General features: G+C 43.0%; 2 protein-coding genes across 3 annotated transcripts in view; both read right to left on the bottom strand.

The window, feature by feature from the left end:
- Nucleotides 1-6,832: 6,832 nt before the first annotated feature.
- Nucleotides 6,833-12,390, bottom strand: guk1b (guanylate kinase 1b). Of its 2 annotated transcripts, XM_070961023.1 has the most exons (9): nucleotides 12,278-12,390; nucleotides 11,018-11,133; nucleotides 10,768-10,809; nucleotides 10,297-10,422; nucleotides 8,963-9,059; nucleotides 8,082-8,220; nucleotides 7,897-7,981; nucleotides 7,737-7,822; nucleotides 6,833-7,579 (listed from the first exon to the last, which is right to left on the bottom strand). In XM_070961023.1, exons 2-9 carry the CDS (start codon nucleotides 11,127-11,129, stop codon nucleotides 7,547-7,549), a joined length of 720 nt encoding a protein of 239 aa, XP_070817124.1. In that variant the 5' UTR covers nucleotides 11,130-11,133; nucleotides 12,278-12,390; the 3' UTR covers nucleotides 6,833-7,546. The 2 variants fall into 2 exon arrangements, with proteins under 2 accessions (XP_070817124.1, XP_070817125.1); XM_070961024.1 differs by lacking the exon at nucleotides 10,297-10,422.
- Nucleotides 12,391-13,326: 936 nt separating this feature from the next.
- Nucleotides 13,327-15,527, bottom strand: part of rnf220b (ring finger protein 220b) — a 30,642-nt gene continuing 28,441 nt past the window's right edge. The window contains exons 14-16 of the mRNA XM_070961386.1: nucleotides 15,308-15,416; nucleotides 14,055-14,129; nucleotides 13,327-13,958 (exon numbers count right to left, since the gene is read on the bottom strand). Of these exons, the coding sequence (XP_070817487.1) occupies nucleotides 13,887-13,958; nucleotides 14,055-14,129; nucleotides 15,308-15,416 (256 nt within the window). The 3' untranslated portion in view covers nucleotides 13,327-13,886. The remainder of the gene's footprint in view (nucleotides 13,959-14,054; nucleotides 14,130-15,307; nucleotides 15,417-15,527) is intronic.

The raw sequence follows: 15,527 nt of genomic DNA, 5'->3' as shown, positions 1-15,527 counted from the left end.
TATGGTACGTATCACTTCTGATTATTTCAAAATCTTAAATATACTGTATATCAAAAACTTAGTTTCTGTTGACTATTGACATCACACTTTTTCTGTATCGTGACAGTCTGGTGTGCCGATGCCCTTTTGTGGGTGAGACGGATCGTGCTACACTGCTGAGGGTGGGGGAGGGGAGCCTGAACTGGGACGCCCCTGATGTCACACACAGAAGCCCTGAGGCCCAGGACTTTCTCCACATGCTCCTCCAGCCAGATCCAGAGTAGGGAATACACCTCCTTTGCATTACAGACAGCCATTTGGTTCATTGTTGATCTAAAAGTGTTGCCAGTAGACCCTGACAACACAATTAGATGTGGTTTTCAGTTGTAATATAGCATACGTCTGACCACTCCGAATTGTCCTCTGCCTAGGAAGCGGCCATCTGCCTTTGAGTGTTTGAGCCATGAATGGTTCCAGGTGAGAGGAAATACAGCAGAATAATCAAGTCTAATCAAGCTTTACTGTGTTCAAAAACACTTAGGCACATATCTAAACACACACATCTTTGTAAATGTGTTCAGGACGAACATGCAGGAGAAGACACTGATGAAATCAACACAAAGAGTTTGAAAGCCTTCATCTCAAAAAGGAAATGGCAGGTGAGTTACTTAATTCATTGACACTACAACTTCAGAGGCTAAAACGAAGTACTAACTGGTTAATTGTCAGTTTAAATATGATTACAAGTTGATTTCATAATAGGTCGTCTAATTTATATATAAAGAAAACATGTCTTCACTTGTATCTTTCTCATCTATCCCTCCAGCGTTCTTTGACCTGCATTGGGTCAGTCCTCACGTTGAGGCCCATCCCTGAGCTGCTGGACGCTCCTCTCAGAGATACTGCAGTGACGGTGCCCCGCGAGCCCCAGGAACACAGCAGCACCTCTTTAAGTAGTGGCTCCTCATCCGAGTATGATGAAGCTGACTCTTGGGACTTTTTCCAGCACTGCAGCCAGACTGAGGAGGAAGAAGAAACAGAGGAAGACTATGATCCTTTAATGGAGAGAGCACAAATCCATGAGCCTTTTGCCAAAGTCCCCCTAGATGCAGAGGAGGAAGAGGAAGTGACATTAGGGGAGGAAGAGGATGGGGAGATGGTAGGAAGGAGGAGTGTGCTAGAGCGGAGTATGAGCAGGCAGTCAGTTGCGTCATCAGATGTGTCGTGCCAACAGACACCACAAAGGGAGCGTAGGTTCAGCAAGGACAGCAGTCCATCTCTCTACCTATCTGATGGGGATGAAGGTTCAGGGAGTGATGGAGGTCGGATCCCTCGTGGCAGCGTTATCCGAAGCACTTTCTACAGCACCTCTCATCAGCTTTCACCCATGTCTGCTAGACACATGACATTACGGGACAAGTTCCAGGCCAAAAAGCAGGAGAGAGGCCGCAAACCACTCCGGAGAAGCTTTTCAGGACGCCTCAATGAGCCTCTCATTGAATACGTAGAAGATGACACGGAGACCAATCGCGGCCAGAGACGAGCATTAATCCAGCCCACAATGCAGAAGTCCTGTTCATTTGACAGTGGTGTTGGCCTCGCCCACACCAACGCACCCCCTCACAGGAGGAGCAGGTCTCTTGATGAGTATTCGCGGCGATCTCCAAGCTCACCCAAGCGCACAAAGTCAGGTGAAGAAGAAGGCTCTCAAAGTCTGAAGGAAGATTTCACCGATGATGAAGTGGCAGGGAGAAACTTGTTGGTCATCCCGAGTCCTCGGCGACCAACAAGAAGACGAGGCTCTGTCGCTCCAATACAAGGGACTCACATGCTGGGTGGATCATCTGTTCCCTCGAGCCTCCTGGCTGGAGACAGAACGAGCACCAGACTGGATCAGGAGCACACAGAGGGTGACACTTTTGCTGGCTCCCAGGGGTCATTGGCTGAGTCGTCTATGCATGGTGGCTCTGAGTCCTCAAGTAGACTTGGCTCCTGTGAGGAGCTGAGTCATGGTCATCTCGGAGGACGATACAGATCAGGAGAGAGTGAAGGGTACGATGATCAGGGGGAGCCTCTGATTTCACCATCCCCATGCTCCTTCCAAGAAGTTAAACCCAGAAGCTCGTATCCCCAGGCACCACCGCGTAACCGCACCCGCTCCAATCCCAACTTATCTACAAACAGCAGAAGTCAGCCGGGGACCCCACTAATGACGAGTCCCAGTCCTAGCCTCTCTTCTCTCCAGGCTCCAGACAGGCCTCCCAGGGCCAAGGACAAGAAGGGGAGCTATGGCCTCCAGAGGCATGCATCCGCTCCAGCCCTCGAAGCCCGGCCACCTCTGGGAAGGTCACCTAAGCTGGGACTGCTCAAGATCTTCCGCAGGCAGTCCTGGACCGGCCATTCATACTCCCAACTGGAGAACACAGAGTTGGGACCCACACTAGGAGAGATCATGAAGCCAGATACTCCCACCATGTCTCTGAGGAAGAAAATGAGAGCTTCAGCCTCCAGCCTGACCAAACTATTCTCCAGGTCTTCTAGCAAGGAGGATGTGAGCAAAGGAGGTGAACTATTGCCAATGTTATATTGTAGATCTACACTGCCATATTATCCAATCTAGAGTTTTTTTTCCCCTCTTTTGGCATTGCTTGTCTTTTATTACAGGACCAATAGTAAAAGGATCAACTCCTATGCCACCTGAAAGGGACTCCAGCAGTGGTCTTGAGAGTCCAAAAAAGAGGACCTCCAAACTCTTGCCTTCTTTTAAAATACCTGCATTCAAAAAAACAAAAGGTAGTGAAGAAGCTGCATTCTGTGGTTTATGTATTTCTATTCCAAAAATGACCTGGCTGTGTATGTTTGTTCATTATTTCCAGATCTGCCAGTCCGTCCCAACAAGGCTGAAGTGCTCCAGTTAGATGGACGTGGAGTCCTGCTGGTTTGGAGACCAGTTCAGTCTAGTGACCCCATCACTTACTGTGTGCAGTACTGTACAGATGGTGGGTTCACAAAGATGATTCAGCAGCACAGTGAAATTGGTGTTTTGTGTTAAAAGGAAACCAAATGAACCAAATCAGTTTTCTATGACTTGATAGTTCCAATTACTAAAATCTGAAACAAAAAACGTTTTATCAAGCATTTTTGGACTGACATTAGTAGAGAAACTGAACTGGACTGATGCACTACATTTTAAATTATTTCAATCTGTGGCGCTGACAGCCAGTTTAAGTCCAATAGTGTGACTGTTTTGGCTTTGAGGACTGGTCCTATACTATTAGACCAGTCGACACAGAGATGAATATTATTCCTATCCTGGCACGATATATTTGAAAACATAAATTAAACTGAGAGTTAAACTGTGTAAGGCTGTATGCTTCTTTTTTTACTTTGAAATTGACCTCAACAATCATTTTATATCCTCTTTCATAATATCACTAATAATCGCTACGGCTTGAATCTCCTGCAAGAGCATTAAAATGTGCAGTAAGTGCAGATTTCTCAGTAAACTCAGGTGTTTGCCTCCTCAGGTGGGGAATGGACGGTCCTGTCGGAGGAGGTGACAGATAGCTGCTATGTGGTGAAGGATTTGCCGGGAGGAGCTTCTTATGTGTTTAGGGTGGGCTGCATCACAAAGACAGGAGCAGGACCTTTCAGTGATGCTTCAGCACCTGTTGTTATGGCGACTCACCCTGAAGGCAAGAAAGGCACTCTCAAACATGTTTGCTGTTGCACATGCAGCAATTATGCACATCAACAGACGGCTACTATATGAAGGATTGCACAGTTTTCACCTGTATTTGCTCTGCCGCACAGACACTCACATTCCTCTCATCCAGACTGAGTCACTGGGCTCAAAGGTGACTGGGTCAGAACAACAGACAGCACAGAAGAAATATAGTTTCCTCTCTGAGATCAGCAGGTGGGACTTTTTCCGAGGCACTAATTTTCCATACAGACAGCCTTTTTCTGCACCTCCTCACCTTTTGTTTCTTTCTCTCTCAGGGGTCGTTTCAGCGTCATAACCCTGTGCAGGGACGTTGAGACCAGCCAAGTGTTTGCTGCCAAGATCACCCCTTATCAGGCGGAGCAAAGGCAGTTGGTGCTGAGGGAGTACCAGCTGCTGAAGAGGCTTCATCACCCCCACCTGGTGCAGCTACACACCGCCTACATCACCCCCTGCTACCTGGTGTTAGTGGAGGAGCTCTGTCCCGGCAAGGAGCTGCTCTACAGTCTGGCAGCGAGGTACAGGAAGGCTTGAGAAACATAGCACCAAACTGTCTGTGTATGGATTTATATGCAGAGGGATGATATCAAGTATACATTTTTTTTTTAAATGTGGTCATATTTAAAGTCCTCAAACACATCACTATTTCGTATTTTGTCTTTCCTGTTTGCCACACTACCAGATGTCAGCGTGAGTAGGTAGGTGGTCTGTCTGTCAATCACTTTGTTCTAGATCAATGCAGCTGGCCACTCTGCCATAAAATTTGCTTTATATATTTGATGATGACGTAGTCTTCTGATTTGTGCTAACGTCAGCTCAAAATTTCCACTTGTATTCATCAAGAGACTCTGTCCATGACCGTGAAAAGTCTCCATATTTTCATGTCCTTATTCTGTCCTGGGGGGCCTGTAGGAGAAATAATCCAGGCAGAACTGATCTCTATGTAATTCCAAATTAAGACACTCCATTTAGTCTAAAAAGGCAGGAAAAATAAGCACCAGATTTCCTGTGAGAAATGCTGGTCTAATTAGGGCCAATAGGCCAAATCTCTCAAACTTGCTGCCATGCTGGTGTTACAGTGAATGATTTAATTTCATCTAATGGATTACTTTGATGTAATTTAGAACTACCTTTCGAGTGGTTTAAGAGAGATAATCTACACAAATCAATGTGAACTGAACACAGATTGCAGATGACAGAGATGAGCCAAATGGACACTTACTGTAATCAATCAATATGATATCTTTTTTTATTATCATCTATATCCTGTTTCAGACATTTGCCCAAAAGGTTTTTTTGTGCAGCCTGAAGTCATTTGTGGCAAGTCCTCTTTCTGTGTTTGTGCTCTCTCAGAGATCTTTACTCAGAGACTCATGTCGCAGAGCTGCTGGTTCAGATTCTGAGCGCAGTCGACTACCTTCACAGCCGACGGGTCATCCACTTGGACCTAAAGTCCGACAACATGCTGGTGGATGATTGTAACCACCTGAAGATCGTTGACTTGGGCTCGGCTCAGTCCTTCACACCCGGTCAGCCTCTCAACATCGAGCACATCCAGGGCCTGTCGGAGAGCAAAGGTACATCGCATTTCTTGTTTTAATTTCAAAAGGCAAACTAATAGATTTTCATGCCTGCATTGTTGTAGATTCTTCTAATGCACTAAACCTTTGATTGTCGTGGCCTTCAACAGACTGCCGCCGCAAAGGTACACATTCTTTAAGGGAGGACGGATTGATGGATGGAAATAATTCAGCTTAACTTCATCCACTTCAGCTGATCCTAGCTACCATAGCCTAATACACCCAAGTCCACTTTCTTATCATTTTTTTTTATCCATTTCTGATTTGAATCATTTTCAAAATTCAGAAAATTAAGCATGTGAGTGAATGTGGCCGTGTGAGTAACAGCACAGCTCTTTAAGAACAACATGTTTGTCTGTTTTGTTAGTTTATATTGTCCTTCCCAAAGCTCCGGAAATCCTGGAAGGTCAAGGTGTCGGGCCTGAAACTGACATTTGGGCTATTGGAGTTCTGTCGTTCATCATGTAAGTACAGAGACACAGGTGTCTAAATGTGGCTCCATCATCCAATCCAATCATCCAAGTTTTCTTTAAGTAGATAATATTGTAATGTAAGTTTTAATTAAATAGGTTAATGCTACTATTTTTGAGTAATGTATGTGTTTCTTCCCCTTTCTTCACCAGGCTGAGTGCCGACAGCCCGTTCCACGCAGAGCTCGGTTGGGAGCAAGACAGAAACATCAGGAAAGGGAAGATCCAGTTTGGACGCTGTTACCCTGGTCTGTCCGAGGGTGCCTTGAACTTCATGAAGAGCAGCCTGAATAACAAATCCTGGTGGGTGTCATCCTTAAGACATACAGAATTCAACTTCTCATTCCTTATGTAAACCAAGCCAAAGACTACTATTTGTGTCTAAGGCTGTTTTTGTGAATATGATGTGAATACAGGGGGAGGCCCACTGCAGCCGAGTGTCTCCAGAACTCCTGGCTGCGTGCCCATCGCACCCCACACAAAGGCCGTCACTCCAAAGTGTGTTTCTCCACAGACAAGCTGAAAGATTACCTCAAGCAGAAGGAGGAGAAACGAGACCAGGTCTGCACCAAACTTCAGGGTCCCTTCTTCCAGTAAGGCAACGATGTAGGGGTTCCTCTCTCAGCCTTCTGACATTTCGTTTCAGCTGAGTGCTTCCTGTGGCTGGAGCCAGGTCAGGTTTCTAGAATCATTTTAGTATCCTCTGATTTTGAAAATGTGATGCGTCTTAATGAGTATTTATCCATTAGCTTGTTGTTTTTGTGCTTTAATGGAAACATATCAGGGATGAGGTTTAGTCTCAGCAGCGGCAAGTGCATGACTTGTTAAAGAGAAACTGTTGCAGTATCAGACGGATGCACATGTTTGGCCTGAAAGAGAGAAAAGTGTTCTGTGCTCCTCTTCTTCATACAGAGAGAAGATATTTCTCTGAGTGATATATTTTATTTAGACACAGTCTGCTTGTAAGGTACAATGTATAAATGGGAAATCAGTTAGATTTATAGGTTTTATTGGATGCTTCTAAGTTTCATAATACTTAAATAGTGAATGGATGAATTAAATGGCACAAAAGCAGTCAGTCATTGTCCTCACATTCTTTATTCAGTCTCATTTGTTTATAAACACGCAAAAATACATGCAAATGTTTTAAATGTGTTGCCTGAAGTGATTTTATCTCAGACGCACAGACTTCCTTCAAGTAATAATTCGCAGCATGTGAGTGATTATTTAAATAACATCGTATTAGTTCTATTCGTTGTTCTATAAAACAGTTAATTATGAGTGAGAATTTATTGCTACTGTATTAGAATTCAACAAAACAAATAAATTAAAGTTTAACTATTTTTTGAAGCATTTTGTGGTGTGTGTGTGCGTGTGTGTGTGTGTACCAGGTACTGCCTGGTGGCACCGATGTGTGCTCTACACTTGCGGGCAGGCCAGTGCCAAACTGTAAGACTGCTTTAACTATAAACATCAAATGTAGCACATAGTTTGGCAGCTGTACCTATTGTTTTCTTTTACCTGGCAGCTGAGCCAGCTGGCAGAAATGTATGGATTGGGATTTTCATACCTAGATATCGACCATTGACTTTACTAAATCTAACACAAGCCCACGTTCTCTGAGCTGAGAACAAAAATCTTTCAATTCTCCGTCCCTCTTTTTCGTCTGAGCATCGCTGAGCATGAAACCTCTGACCATGTAACAGAGGGTAAAAGGAAAACAAACTCTTTATGTTTGTGTGAGTCACAGGTGTTGGTTTTGTCCAGCAGCTTGTGGCAGATTGTGTCCCCTCTTATGATTTGGCTTCCTGAACTTTTTGGATTTCCTGTATAAAGAGGGATGAGAGGGATTCTTTTAAATGTAGTGCAGTTGGCTAAAGTCAAGAGCATCATGGATATAAGAGGGTCTCTGCACGGCTGCCAAACAACCGCAGCAAAGTGTTTTGTTATATGAGAGCAAGGGTATTTCATGGTTTTACTCACTTCATTGAGGATCTCTTTCAGCTCCTCGTAGGCCCTCTCTAAGTCGTCATTGATGATAACGACATCAAACACTCCGGGCTCCTTACCTAGAAAAGAGAATTGAGTCAGCTGCAGCGGTTGATTCGGCATCATGTCCAAGAAGAAGTGCAGAGAAACTCACTGAGCTCCATATCGATGCGTGCTGCCTCCAGGCGTTTCTGTAAACTCTCCTCTGTTTCTGTCTGCCTGTCCCTCAGTCGCGTTTCCTGAGAAGGACAGTGAGACAAGATGTTAACTTTGAGACAAAAGCTGCTGCATCAAGTCACAAGAGAGCAGTCACAAAGATGCATTAAGCTGGATTTTTACCAGGATCTCCATGGAGGGAGGCTGGATGGAGATGTAGATGGGGTTCAGGTCAGTCTCTTTAATCCTCTTCACCCCCTGGATGTCCACATCTAAGATGCAGATTAGGTTCTGCGCCTGCACATCTTCTATGGCAGCTTTACTAGAGAATCACGCATCATTACATTATGAAATTCTATAAAATAAGAGGCTCTTTAAGACCAGACATCTGAACATGGCGGGGCTTGACAACATCCCACCAGGTATTGAGAGTGTAATCATGTCATTTTGTGCCTGTTACACGGAGTGAATGAGGTAAGAGGATCGCTGCATTGATCCAAGCTGCTCAGACTCGTGCTGCAGTGAGTGTGTGTTATCTTCAGAATAAGAGGAAGAGATTAAACTTAACACACGAGGTGCTGATCCGCAGCGTCGCTCTTTTTGACGTAATGGGGTTAAAGCTCCATCTGTGACCATACTATTATATATCCTCTTGATCCCTGTGACTAAGCCTGAGGGTATGCTCTTATATAAGACAACAGTGTCATAGTAATATCTGTTGAATTCAGTTTGACCAACATCAGTGACAATGATACTTTAACGGCTTATTAACTAGCTCATATTAACCAGAAATTGGTGTTTAGATAGCTAACAAAATGCTGAAACTCTACAGATGAAGTTCTTTTTGCCAGATGAGCAGTTTGCTAAGGAATTGCTGCTTAAATGATTATTGAAATTCTGCGAAAATAATTTATACGATTACATAAATAGATCAACTGTGTCCAACGAATCGAGATTTCAGAGATCACACATCTAAATCATAGATGTGTTTTAAGGTTGCTCTTGATTATGTGATAAAAAATAAATAAATATGGTAACATTCATGCAGAGATGTAAATATTTACCTTGTTCCATACATGTTGCCAGAAAACTCAGCGTTTTCAATGAAGTCGCCTTTGTCAATTCCCTCCTGCATGGCCTCTTTTGTTGTGAAGTGGTAGTCTGCAAGATGCAACACGTATAATGAATCTAGCTCTGCCATGGAAATTTGCACAATGGAGAGAAATGATTGAAGAGAGGTGATGGATAATCAAATCCACAATCAATGAAAGATGACTCGTCACAATAAACAGTGAACATCAACAGGCAGAACTAACGAAGGCACAAAGGCTAAGCTTGTTGTATGCAGCTGGAAGTGTGTGTTCAAGTGTGTCGTGCTCTCCTTTGAGCTAAATTTTAGACTGTGAGTAGAAATTGCAGAAAAAAAGTATGCAGTCATTTCATTTTCTAAGGGGAAAGCATGCAAAGATGAGAAATATGTTTTCTGTCAAATGCTTTCTAAAGATATCATTAGTATAACTGTTCCAGAGCGCATTGTATTGTCCATACCAGATCCATAGGCCTAAATCTTCACAACATCAAAACCTCTGGGGATCTAAAGTTTTAGAAACAAACACGGTACTACGGCCTACCGCTAATGGGCACTGCGATAGCACACAATCATTAGCATGACAACATGAAGGAGTCGTCTCAGACTGAAGTAACAGTCGGAAAGGACACGCTGGATAAAATGGGAAGTGGCTGTGCTGTAAACAAATAGATAATAAGCCTGGAAACAAGGCAGAATCATTTTCAAACAGCACTCAGGAAAAACTGCAGTACATGGAATATTTCTGGGCAAGATCAAAACCTCATTTTGGCCTAAAGTGAGCAAAATTCATGTATTGTGTTACCCAAATGATGGGACATGTTTTAGATTCATAAAAAGATATTCAGCGTTGAGTATTGTCGGCACAAATAAAAAGTTGAACAGCGTCTTTGCAGCTTACTAAAGAGCGACTGTGTGTCAGAGTATTGTCCTGGAGTTTCAACACATAAAGCTCTGATAGAGCTTGCACATCCCAATAAAGATTCACTTTATGGATCTCTCTCCTGTGATGCTAATGGTTGGCTCATCAGCGCTCGGCCACAGTGGGAAATGGGACAGTGTTCTGGACATGAAACCTCACATGACACATGGAAATGGGAATCACTACTGAGGCGTAACAGGGGGCTATTTTCAAAAGCTTTTTACTCCAAAGTGTTGACTGTCTGATCCCGATTCCTTAGCTTTTCTTTTTCTCTTTTTGTTTGTCACATGACTCGCTCCTATGAAGCCAATGGCAGCGTGCCAGGATGATGAAAGTAACCCCCATCCCTCTGCCGTAAAAGCTGTGATCAGGAATCACACTGAGGTCACCTTTATCTGTGGTTTCTGATTCGTTTGGACACGAAAATGAGCTTGACATTTCTAAGTCTTCAGAGGAAAAGACGTCTGCTACGGGCAGTAAAGTAGCCCCCAGAAGCATGGGGAGCTTGTTCAGGCCTATGGAGAAAGCAAAAAAGGCACAGAAAGAGGTTTATCCCTTATACCACGGGAGCTATGCAGGGGGACAAAACCATTTGTGCAGTTCACTTGGGAGTAAGAAGTGCTGTGAGCGATATTTTGGACTGGGCAGGAGGGGAAGGCTGGGAAACGTGGTACAGAAACAAAGCAAAGAGGTGTCAAATACACTTTTATCACAGTTCTGCACATTCAAATCCAAGTCCAGAGCTCCTGCATGGTGGACCACTGTGTGAATCAATGCGCGGGTGTTAAAAACATCAACCACCCACTGGTAACACTTGTGCAGATACTAAAAAGTGTCTGTTTGAGCCAGAACTACTGTACCTTTGCCATCTTCCTCTCCTGGTCGAGGGTTTCGTGTTGTGTCTGTGAAGAGAGGATTTCATCATTAAAATCGGTAATGTTGCTTTTGATGGATTTTAAAGTGAAATTGCTGCAGAGGTATTTAGCACACAGTCTATTGGCCGGTGCAGGATTAGACCATCAAGCTGAGACACTGTATCTCCTGTCCAACTTCCTCCTCAGACAGGATTTTTGCAATGCAAGCCAATAACCAGTTGGCACAAAAACGTACGTGACACGCTGAATCCGAAGACGCCCTCGTGTTCCTTCATCAGCCTCTTCAACAGGGTGCTCTTCCCCGCTCCGGAGGGGCCGCTCAGCACCACGGGCCTCGGTCCTGACATTGTTCTGAGACAGACGGGGAAAGACTGAGCTCAGGTTTCTGCATTGAACTGAATTTTTTCAGTTGTTCAGGAAAAAGTTTGGATTGATTTTTCACCTTCCATCCAGCATTTTAAACTCCTTGTCTTCTTATACGTTACTAGTGCAGTGCTGGTAAAGCTCACGAATATCCTATTACCTGGTATAATGTGAAGTAAGGCTAATCCTTTGATCCAAGCTTCTCCTAACCACTACACTGTCAGGAGAAAACATCCCAACACGCACATAGAGGGTTAAACGCACCCCTTTGCTCTTACATTATTGTGGTTTTAATCTCCACAATTAATTAATTGACACATAGGAAATTCTCCTTCCTATTTCCTTAATTAAAATATTGAAACATGCCCTAATTGCTGACTCGCTAGACAGCCAGAGGCCCTGAGGTTAATGTTAAGAATGCCTATTAATGAAGTCACAAGGTCAGTCAGAAGGATTAATTGGATCTGGGCCAGGCGGCACAAAGGGTCCAGGACAGGTGACCCACTTACCTGCTGTGCTAAGAGAGGATGATGTTTCAGGCACACTTTTGATTCAATTCATTTACAATCCCCATTAAGATAATTACTTAATAATGCAGTCAAAGTCTGTGACAATCAAAAAACATCCACCCTCGCCCTTCAACATCTCAGTACAGGGAATAATCATCAGCTTCACCAAAAACGGCATCAATAAAACCCCAAACTCTTCATTTTTGCCTCCTTTTCTCAAACTTGTGAAGCTTTTGATGCTAATTAAAACAGTTATAATCAGATTGCAAACAATTTGTTTTCATCTAAAGCCAAACAACTATTTTAGCCTATTGACTATTCGCTCAGCATCAGATAAATACTATTCAAACATGAGTCAGGAATGTGCACTCAGTCAGGTTGTGCTTTTAGCTGCACAGTACAAATCAAGAATAATGCGCTTTTCTTTGGGTTTTAGTTGAAGGTTGCACCTGAACTCACATAAATCACACTGGTTTTTGAATGTCTGTTTATTGTTTAAGTGCTTTGTTTAATTCTTTTAGAGTGAGCAGTTAAATTGAGTAATTTAATCTCCCCCAAAAAGTACATTTCCAGGTTTTAACAAGTCAAAAGTTCCATCTTACCTTCTCTCACACGGCCTGTACAGTCTGTGTCGTAGAGATGTTCAAAGCAGATGATTCCTCAGCCGGTACAGTGAGTGTGTGTGTTTGTGTGGGTGTGTGTGTGTTTGTCAGACTGTTTCACTGAAGCAGCTCACTGTCAGTCTGAATTACCGCCACCTCCCTTCAGCCCATTGACCAATCCCATGTGTGCATGGCTTGTTTTTATCCGCATCGTCTGTACAGGTCACGAGACCGCGGGGGCAGAGGAGGAGATTTCATTAACAAATGATGGTTTGGCTGTTGAAATCCTGCACAGAGTGCTGCAGCAGAAGCTTTGTGTAGATGCATTTTGAATTTGTTTGTGCTGTCAATCCAGAGACCTGTTGCTTAAGCACCAGATGTTGGCTTTGAAGGGAAAAAACAGGTAAATAACCTGTAATTATTGCCAGTATTTTCTTGTGGTTAATCTCAAACAGTACTTGTCTGGAAGAAGCTTTTTTAACCTTTACGTATCCAGGATAGCTTGACTTAGAGCATCACTCTTTTGTCAGGGCTGCACAGTGCAGCCACGGTCTATTCAGCTGCTCTACTTGGAGGTCAAAGTGCTGGAAATGAGGGAAACTGCTCTGCTCTTTCACTTTTCTCACTACAATGGAGTTACATTCTGAAAACCGGAGAAAAAGAAAACATTAAAGTTAAATCTAACTGCTGTTAGACTCTAAATACTTACTTTGCTATTAATTAAATTTTCATGGTCTTTTCCCCCTCGGTGTGATTGAAACCTTGCAGAGGTCTGAGTGGTCTTCTGTCCCACACACAGTAAATGCTCAGAATAGCAGGGTTTAGCGTCCCTCGACTCTGCATGAGCTGCAATGGGCTCTGCCTGCTTAATCCTGCAGCGACCCACTTCTTAAAGGGCGAATCCACCACACAGAGTCATCGTAAGAAGGCCGTCAACAGGCCTCAACAACCTTGCTATTCATTCACGCTTAAATTCAACAGGTGACAGACACACGTTTTATTGCAGTGACATTGATAAAATTAGATTTAATGATCCTATACAAAGAAACACAATCAGTGACAGAGACAAAATGAGCCTGGATGTGATGGGATTATTGTAAATGTTTCCGACCTACAGGAGCTACGCACATTATAAATGATCCAAGCGAAGACAAACTGTACAGTAAATACAGTCGGGTTGTTCTGCTAGTCAACATCATATACACACACACCAATCCAAACATACACAAACTATGTACATGTGCTTTGCAGGTAATTCAACTATTTTTTTCCTCATAAAACAGAAAAAAAGATTACAAAATCGATAAATATTGTCCCAAATCTTTTTTTTTTCTCGTCTTTTTTTTAGCTTTTCGTTGCCTGAGCTCTCAGTCGGTTTTTAGATGTTTCTTCTGAATCTGGTTGCAGCAGGAAAATGGGTATTGTACAGGGCTGTGAGGGAAGGTCAAAGGTCACGCTTGCTGTTCTTCAGGGGTTAGTGGATGTTAGGAGTACACTGATGAACAGGTAGGTGTAAGGGGGAGAAGGAGGAGGGGGAGGGTGGGAGTCTATGACAGGCCAGCTGCCCACAAGTCCACCCCGATTGGTTAAAACAGAAGAAGTCCCCCCCCTTGTTTAGCGAGTGGCTGCATCACAGGAAGACCCGCCTCAGGTCTCCAGGTGAGGTGATGGTGTTGCACTGAGGACACAGCTTCTTTGCTCCCTGAAGGCAAAAACAAGTTAAAATGAGACTTTTATCAAAACATGCTGGTCATTTAAAATCATTTTCATGTAAATCAACACAAATCTGATGATTTACCAGCGTCCGGAGCCAGCACTCCTCGCAGTGAACATGCCAGCACTGGATGGAGGTGAGAGGGGTTGTGTAGGTGTCCTGCAGAGAGAAAATACTGGACTGTAGTACAACAAGCTGCCACTAGATGTCTACAAGAAACTACAAGAGGAGCATTAATCAACTTTTATTGCATCCAACTTGACAAAAGGAAAGGTCCAGCTGGTGTGATTAGTGATTTATTACACAGTACTGTTTTAATTATAGTAGATGAAAAAGGACATATTGTATTGTAAGTTCAAATCAAACTGAGCAAAGTCTGAAATATTCTTTATACTCTTTTGTATATAATGTACATGACCTCTATAGTTGATTTTATTTTGCGTCTTTTTTATTGTCGATTTGTTCTACTTTACTTTCTACCTCTCCTTTTCATTCTGCTGTGGTGCTGTTGAGATCAATAAAATCTTATCTTAACTTATCTTAAGGTAAGTCCACCACTTCAAAACTGACTGACTTGCCTCTTTCAACACAACAGGGTGGACGCAACATTTACTGTATTCATAAACCAGAGATAAGATGGTGTATGACACAGAGCTTTAAATAATATTTATTTTCATTATAGATGAATGTTTTTATAGTAATCAGTTCATCATTTGCGCTATAAAAGATAAATAAAGTTGTAAAAAATATTCATCAGGGAAACATCTTTGATTGCTTCTGTTCAATTGACCAAGAAGATGATACAAAGCAGAGAAAAACAGCAAGTTCTCACATAGATGAATCTGAAATGAGCAAATTTTGCACAAAAAACGACTGAAATGATGAACTGATCATTTATGTGGAACAATAAATTGATTAGTTGAACAATCCTTGCAGCACTAGAGTAAAGTAGTTTAGAAAAAAGAGCTAGATTTCAGCATCAGCATCAATCTACAAAAATCATACAGAACTGACAAAAACACGCGTTACAGTTTCATGTCAGCTAATCTGGACTCAGAGTCTGGACTGAAATTTAACTGTGATGTTAAACAAAAATGCATCAGATTTTCAAATAATGTTACTTGAAGTGTTTCACATGTATTTAAGAAGACAGCAAACATCAATCTTGATCAGCAGATCAAAATATCAGCAGCACCATATTCACCATATTTGAAAGAGCATGACCAACAACTCATTGCCCAAAATCTCTACAGGAACATCAGCAGCTTCTGCAGTAATGCGCTGTTGTCTCTGTCTTTTCTGTCTGCTCTGTCCATTTAATTTGTCTCCGTACTCACCATGCAGATGAGGCATTTAAATCTGTCTCCTTTAGACAACTGTTTCTCCAAATCCCGTATCCGAGCTTTAAGTGCATCCAGACTTGTCAGCGTGGAGTCCTCAGAGAGCCTGCGCACACACGCACACACACACACACACACACACACACACACACACACACACACAGAGAGATGGACGGTAACAGGAGGGGAGATGGGAGAGTTAGGCAGACACTGGAGA

Source organism: Chaetodon trifascialis, chromosome 4, assembly GCF_039877785.1.
Source record: "Chaetodon trifascialis isolate fChaTrf1 chromosome 4, fChaTrf1.hap1, whole genome shotgun sequence".
Lineage (NCBI taxonomy): Eukaryota > Metazoa > Chordata > Actinopteri > Chaetodontiformes > Chaetodontidae > Chaetodon > Chaetodon trifascialis.
This window is presented reverse-complemented; position numbering and strand designations above follow the sequence as displayed.